Source organism: Streptopelia decaocto (assembly GCF_964273445.1).
Source record: "Streptopelia decaocto genome assembly, chromosome: 1".
NCBI classification, from domain to species: Eukaryota; Metazoa; Chordata; class Aves; order Columbiformes; family Columbidae; genus Streptopelia; species Streptopelia decaocto.
The window spans coordinates 61,819,111-61,826,310 of record NC_138663.1 but is presented as its reverse complement, the minus strand read 5'-3'; the positions used below and the strand labels follow the sequence as shown (position 1 = coordinate 61,826,310).

The window sequence follows — 7,200 nt, the reverse complement described above, 5'->3', positions numbered from 1 at the left end:
GGAGTGAGCTCCCACTGCAATGGATGGAGGCATTAATTGGGTGTCTTCTCTCTACTCAGACCACTTTCACCAGGCTCGTAGCAACTCCTTCCCTCTAAGCCTGCCACCTTTCCATGAGATTTCGCTAACACTGGGTGAAGAGCTGAGAAGGTGGGAGGGGTGGGCTGGAAAGCTGACAAAGCTTTGTCACATCAGCATTACCTGCCCGAGAAACCAAAGCAAAAATATAATATAACAGCTGCCTTTTCGAAGCCTGAAGGGACCCATTTTGATCGTACATATCCCCTGTCCCTCACACAAACATTTACTGACAGCCTCCCCTTCACAAAAGCCCTGCTTGCAAGCATGGTTTAGCTCAAGCACTCTGCTTGCATTTGGGAGACACCACGTGCCGGTGCACGGGTGTGTGTGCACCCATCACGCAGCAGGGATGGGGTGCCCGTGGCAGGAGGGTGCTGGGGCGTCTGGGAGTGCAAGGGAGGGGACAAGGCCCATGCCAGCAGCCAGGTTTGCTTGCAGGAGGGGAGGTGGGACACGGCAGGGGCGGGGGAAAAGGGCTGTGCCCCCAGGGTAAGTCCCTGTGCTATAAAAATGACTTCAGCTGGATCCTGCAGCAGGGAGGAGAGGGAGCTTCCACCTCTGCTTCTGCCTCCAACAGCATTTTCTGGGCAGGAGGGCTCCGAGTGAAGCCAGGCCCTGAGGATGAAAATCCAGGGGCTGACGATCACTGTGCTTCTCCTGGCGTTGCTCTGCACAGCCCCAGCACCATCTGAAATGCTGGGGGGCTGGTCCAGAGCCCTGGAGAGGCAGCTGAGAGCTGGGGCCCCTGGAGAACACCCTTGGCCACCTGCAGATGGAGAGGACAACCTGCCTCCGCAGGGCTCAGATGGCAGCCATCCCCTGGCCAGTGCGTGGGAGGTGATGGAAGAGGTCACCCCTGGCTCCAGGTCCCCCAGCAAGGCCATGACCAAGCCTGCTCGGAGCAGTGGTGATCAGGACCTCCCCAGGAAGCCCCGGAGTGTCCCGCCACAGCCTTCCCGCAGCAGGAGCCCGGGGCTGAGCCATCTCCTGAAGGGCTATGGGAAGTTCAACGGGGACACGGTAAGCATGGCCGTCCTTGGCCAGTGAGAAGGAGGGTTTGAACGGGGGATTGCAGGGGGACGGGGAGTGAGGGGAGGTGCCGGTCTCTTGCTCCTGACCCCAGGGTCAGGCAGCTCCATGAGCCCCTTCGGCTGACCTGTCTGTAGGGCATGGGGGGGCTCTGCTTTAGTGGTGTTAGGAGCCCCTAACAAAGAGGATGGAGCCAAAGAAATGGGTCCTTCTCTCCACAGATCTGCGGGTGCCTCCAGGGTGGGTGGGATGTGTCTGGCCCCCAGAGCTTGTTATAAGAGGGAGCCAGCAGAGGCTCTGGCAGTTCTGTGCAGGACAGAGACACCCAAGCCAAGCAGGACAGCCCCAAAACGCACCGCTGCACTGCAGCGCTAGGAAGGAGAGCATCCTCCCGGCACAGAGCCGGGACCAGGGCTCCCAGCACTTTAAACACCCAAACGTTTGCAGCTTGGCTGTACAGCCACGCCAGGCAGCCAAGGCTGGGATTTTGGGAGAACAGGACTGGAGCAGCACCTCCCCTCCAGACAGAGGGTTACTGCGCCTACGCTGTGACCCGTGGGCTGCTGCTGTCTCCCCTCACGCTGGTGGCATCTGCCTGAGCAGCTCAGCCAGCTCCCCAGCTTCAAAACCAGGTCCCCCATGCACACGTGGGCCCCAGCACCCCCACGCAGAAGCTTGCTGGCCAGCAGTCCTAGTGGCGCTGTGGGGACATAGAAAGCAGATAGGACTGATGGCAGCAGGAGCAGCTGCTGAGCATGCGGTGTCACAGTAAACCTTGGGTATAAAAGCCGCTTTTGGACCATTTCACATGAGCTGAGTGTGAAAGTGCCTTATAGCGCTGTTTAGCTTGTGGTGCAAAAGGTGGTGGGCAGTGACAACCCTAAAACCCCATATCGTACCTCGTGAGGCTTCGAGTGGAGTTAACAGCCAAACATGTGAGTGGTGAGCGAGTCAGGAGATGGGCACAGGTCTGGGTGTGTGTCCCAAAATGTTCTGCCCAGGAGATGGGCTGGGGACACCCTGCTGTGCTGCACAGGCAGCAGTCAGCCCCTGGGGGTCAGCCACTTAGTGTGCTTTCTGCCAAAAGCAGTAATGAGCTGCCCCTGAAATGGCATCCTCCAGCCCCAACTTCCCCAGATCCTTGCATGAAGCTCTTGTTCTATAGCCTGGTGAGCAGCTTGTCCTGCTACTGCAGGTTTTACTGCAGTATTTTACCTTTCCAAGTGGAAACTAAACATCCAGCAGCAAATGCTCATCCCACTGTATCATATAATCTTCTGCAACTTGGTTTTGCTTTCTATCAAGAGCTTCTCCGGCCTAGGACCCAAGGGAATGTCAGGAAGATGTGCCAGGGGAGGTTTAGGTTGGACATTAGGAAAAGGTTCTTCCCCCAGAGGGTGGTGGAGCACTGGAACAGGCTCCCCAGGGAGGTGTCACGGCCCCAAGCCTGACAGTGTTCAAGAAGAGACTGGACAAGCCCTCAGACACATGGTGTGAACTGTGGGGTTGTCCTGCGCAGGGACAGGAGTTGGACTCAATGATCCTTGTGGGTCCGGTCCAACTGAGGACACTGTGATTCTATGAAGAGGCTCTTTTCAGCTCATCTCACCGCCAAGGCATCGCACCGCTGTCAGCTTGAGCATGCTGGGGCTGACAGCCCCCAGCAAGCACAGTCCCAGGGCTGAGTAGTTCATGTCGGCCCAAAATGACTGACCAGCTGTGGGGCACACATAACACAAAAGGAAACCTTCTCACTTTGCAAGAGGCTGCTCCCAGGCAGAAAAGATCTCTTTGAATATGGCACAGGCTCCTGGGGCTGGGGCTCTCAGCAGTGTGAGCGCAGAACAATGATATGGCCGTGCCTGGAAGGGGGTCCCAGGTCAGGGCTGGGCAAGGCTGGACACTGACACCGCAGCCACCTCTCTCCCTCCCCCTGCAGCACTCCTGCCCGGGCATCCAGTCCCGGCCCTGCCAGAAACCTTCCGACTGCAGCGGCTGCCTGGGGCTCTACACCTGCAAGCTGCCTGCCGGCACCTGCCACCTGAAAGCCGTCTCCAGGCAGAGAGGTAAGCTGCACCCCCCTGGCCGCCGGCACTGGGACCCCCCACATGTAGCAACCTGCAAGCACAGCCCTCTGGCTACCCCCCTCCAAACCCGAATCAGACCTAGTCTGTGCACAGCAGAGTCTTGTCCCCTAAAAGGCTGCACAGGGGACAGACCACCTGTCCTGCTGGCACTGACCACTGCCAGTGACAAACAGCCAACCGTATGATAAAAGGGACATTCCCGTAAGTTTCTGTATGGGCTGGGATTTGCCCAGTGTCCTGAGCCCTTACAGGACGCCATCAGCCTGTGCAGGGAAGCCAAGAAGGGAAACAAGGCTCAGGGTTTAGCTGGTGGCCTGGGAGTCAGTAAGCACAGCCCCCCCGGGCATCACAGGCCCTGCAGAGCCACTTAATTAACCCGGGACCGGCAGGGAGCAGAGCTCATGGCTTTTAACATTTAACTGTGCAGAGCAAGTGTCCCGGTTCTCCAACACAGCTCGGTAAACCTGTACTGCCCCCAGACTGACCTCTTGCCTTAGCGAACTTGTCTACAGGCACACGCACGCAGTCATGGAGGAGAAACTCATCCAAGGCTACTAAACACACAGACACCAGCTCTGGTACAGGAAACCCTTGGTTGTGGGATGTACAGTAGACAAGTATAATGTCCTGGGCATATATAGTATACATATATATATACATATATATATATAGTGTGTATGGTTATAGTACAGAGGGTGTACCCAGCATCATGTGCCCTATTCACACAGTCTTCTCTGGGCACCCGTTGTTGGCAGCCTCCATGGGAGGACATGTGGAGCCGTGCTCAGACCCAGCACAACCAGTCTTGGGACTTTTCTTTGCAGGAAGATTCCTCCAAAGCATCCAGAAACCTGAGGGACACGGGGTCCTGTTCATCCTGGGGAAACACGGCTCAATATGAAGCTGGAGAGGATGTCTGGCAGCTGGAGACCAATGCTCTCTGTCCGAGTTTCATTTAAAATCCTTAAGGAGACAGCTGTAAATGTTTCTTTCAGTGCACTCCTCATACGGCTGCTTTTTAACACCCCCTCACTTTGGATTTTGTGCGCTGTGTAGGTTTGAGTCCTGCTTTCCTGAGAGCTGCCAACACAAGCAGTGAGTGGCCACAGAGCCCTGCACTGGCAGAGCTCACTTGGAGCCCCAAATGAGACAAACGGGGCTATTTCACAACCCATTTTAATTTGAGCTATTAAGATGCTGCAGGAAAAGCTGCCAGTATCTTGGCACACTCACCCATGAGTCCAAGCTGAGCTAAGGAGCCCGTGAGCATCAGGCATGCTGGGAAACCCACCCAGCTCCTTACCACAGCTCCCACGAGAAAGGTGAAATCCCACGCTGTTGAAAATGTCACTTGGGAGGGGGAATGCCAAGCCACCGTGCACAGGCTTGGTGATGGGGGACCACGTAGGACATCTGCTTCTGGAGGCCTGAGCTGAGCCACAATGAGCTTCACTCAGCACCCCACAAAGCTCTGTAGGCATCCTGGCTGCCTTTGCATGTGTGGGTGCCTCCCAGCTTTGCAACCCCCCACTTTGCTACCAATAAAAACACCTTTTAAAAAGAGAACCAAACCACAGCATTTGAGTCACCTCGATCTCCACTGCAGTTTCCTTTGGTGGGCCACCACCACCTCCTGGGACACACTAGACTTTAAGTAGCGCTGATTTTCACTCTGCACATGTGAGGTGCAGCTCCCAACACCCCTCTCCTGGCCACCCCTGTGGGATCCCAACCCTGAGTGGGGGGATAAATGCTCTCCAGCCCCCTCCATCACTGCTTCAGCTGTCCCCACAAGTGATTTGGGGAGCACAGAGTTGCAGGTGCTGCCTTCCTGGCCCCTGCCTGGCCTGACACTTCGGCTGTCTGGCGTTTATGGTGCTCACCACAGAATCCCAGAGGGAAGTGACCTCTGGAGGTCATCTGGGCCAACCTGCTCTGTTCAAGCAGGGCCACCTGGGGCAGGCTGCCCAGCTTATCTGGTCCCCAGATAGTGACACATGTCACAGACATAACAAGCTCCATTATGCTGGGAACTAGCAAAGCACTGTCTCTCCAAGTACTGACCTCTCCACCTCTCCACCCACCCCGCTGCCTGCTCCTGCTCCCACCCATCACAACCTGTTTCTTCTGCCCTTAAACCCTGCAAGGGAAGAGGCTGCCAATGCAGCAAACACAGGCTTCGAAAGATTCACAGAGCAGCGCTGGACCCACTCTCTGTTGCTGAGTGGAGCTGAGCTCCTCTGAGCCCCACTGCTGGTAAACAAGGCCCTTTTGCCTGGGAAAGGCCACAGGGGCACCTGGACCATTTTCAAAACCTCTGGCAGCCCTGTGTAGCACAGCTGCCCACAGCAAAGGTACTCACAGGCAGCTCTCACCCTGCAGCCCCCTGACAGCTGGAGGTTTCCCTTTGGACTGTAGCAAAGCTGCCCTCTGGCTTCCTCCCAGGGGATGCTCCAGCTGCTCTTGACTGAGCCCTCAGAATCAGTGCAAGGGAAATGGCTTTTGCACCAGCTGGAAAAGAGCCCTCACACCCACCCTCAGCCTCCGCAGGCCTCCCCTGACACCCCCTCACCAAAACAGCAGAGAGGCAAGCAGGAGGGGGTCAATGGCAGGTCCTACCTCCTCCCCAGCCAGGAGCACAGAAGGCAGCAGCAGGTACTCTACCCTTGCTTTCTTCCTACCACACTCCTCAGCAGCAACACCCCAGATGGGAAAGGAGAGCCCGTCTGACCCTGCTGAGCTCTGCTTTGGGCTCCCCCCTGCAAGCAGCCGGGCAAGGGAATGAGGCCACCTGGGCTGAGAGGCTCATGGGAAGCTGAGGGCTTGGCCAGACTGAGGACTCGGCTGCTAGATGTCCTCTCCAGCTCATGCTCGGCAACAGGCAGGCTGGTGGGCAGACACAGGTCTCTCCCCTCCCCAAAACACCAAGGATCCACATGCCTTTTACACCACTGGCTTTTAATTACACTGCATAAGGAAAGGCCTCTCATCATGCCAAGACCCCCTGGCACAGCCGCCTGGGTTGCTGGCTGGCCCATCAAGCGCTCAGTAGGTTTAGTGGTTCCCCCTCACCCTTCTCCCTTGCTTGGAAGCTCCTCCTGGTCAGTCCATGCCATCCCTGCAGTCCTCAGCATCCTCGCTTTGCAGAGATCTGCTTCCGTACATCTCTGTTCCTCCCCTCCTCTGTGCCTGAGCTTTGCCTGCTCAGTCCCATGGGAGTCCCGCTTTGGCCTCCTGCAGCACCAGGCAGAGAGGAGGCTGGGCAAGAGTCATCGGTTAATAATTGTTCTAACCCCAATATAAATAGAAAAATACAACAAAACAAAGAATTGACTAGCTAAGAGATCCACTGGGATGCCTGCAACGTGCTAGTGCAGAGTTCAGAGAGTGCTTGGTCCAGTGCATGGTACTGTAGATATCCAGAAACCTGTCCCGGCAGCTTCACAGCCATCAAATCCTCCTGCGGCACCACACGTCTGTGCAAGCACGTCCTGGCTGTGGTCAGCTTGCCCAAGGCTGTTGGCTCCTGGAAGCAGGCTGAATGGGAACGGTTGATGATAGTCTGATTTATTGCTGTTAAATGGTAAAGACGTTCACTTTTGTGGAACGAGGATGTGCTTCACTCTTACTTTTTATGGAGGAATTTCATTTTGCTACCTGGAGAGACAGAGAAAGGAAAATGGACTCCCCACAGTGACAGGCAAACAAGTGTCATTCCTCGCTGCTATGCAGAGAATCGACCCCCTGGGAGCAGCGCTGCAGACTGGGACCCTGCAGAGCCCCGGGCACACCCTCCAGAGCCCGTTTGCCCAGCAGTCCTGGAAGGTGAATGCATTACTAACGGTAGCTCTCTTGGCCAGAGTGTACCAGCCCCACAGACACAGCTGCTCTTAAATGGCCAACACAAGACAAGAGGACCAGGCATGTGATTCAAGCAGAAGATCAAACTCTCTTAGCCGTGACTTGTCAAGGACTTCTGACCTCAGTCTGGAGCTCCCCTCTA

At 56.2% G+C, this 7,200-nt stretch overlaps 1 protein-coding gene across 5 annotated transcripts in view; it reads right to left on the bottom strand.

Annotated features, from left to right (window-relative positions):
* Positions 1 to 6,138: 6,138 nt before the first annotated feature.
* DENND2A (DENN domain containing 2A) overlaps positions 6,139 to 7,200 on the bottom strand; it is a 65,573-nt gene continuing 64,511 nt past the window's right edge. For all 5 annotated transcript variants that reach the window (XM_082045487.1, XM_082045491.1, XM_082045488.1 and 2 more), the window contains one exon: positions 6,139 to 6,854. In XM_082045487.1, the coding sequence (XP_081901613.1) occupies positions 6,823 to 6,854 (32 nt within the window). In that variant the 3' untranslated portion in view covers positions 6,139 to 6,822. The remainder of the gene's footprint in view (positions 6,855 to 7,200) is intronic.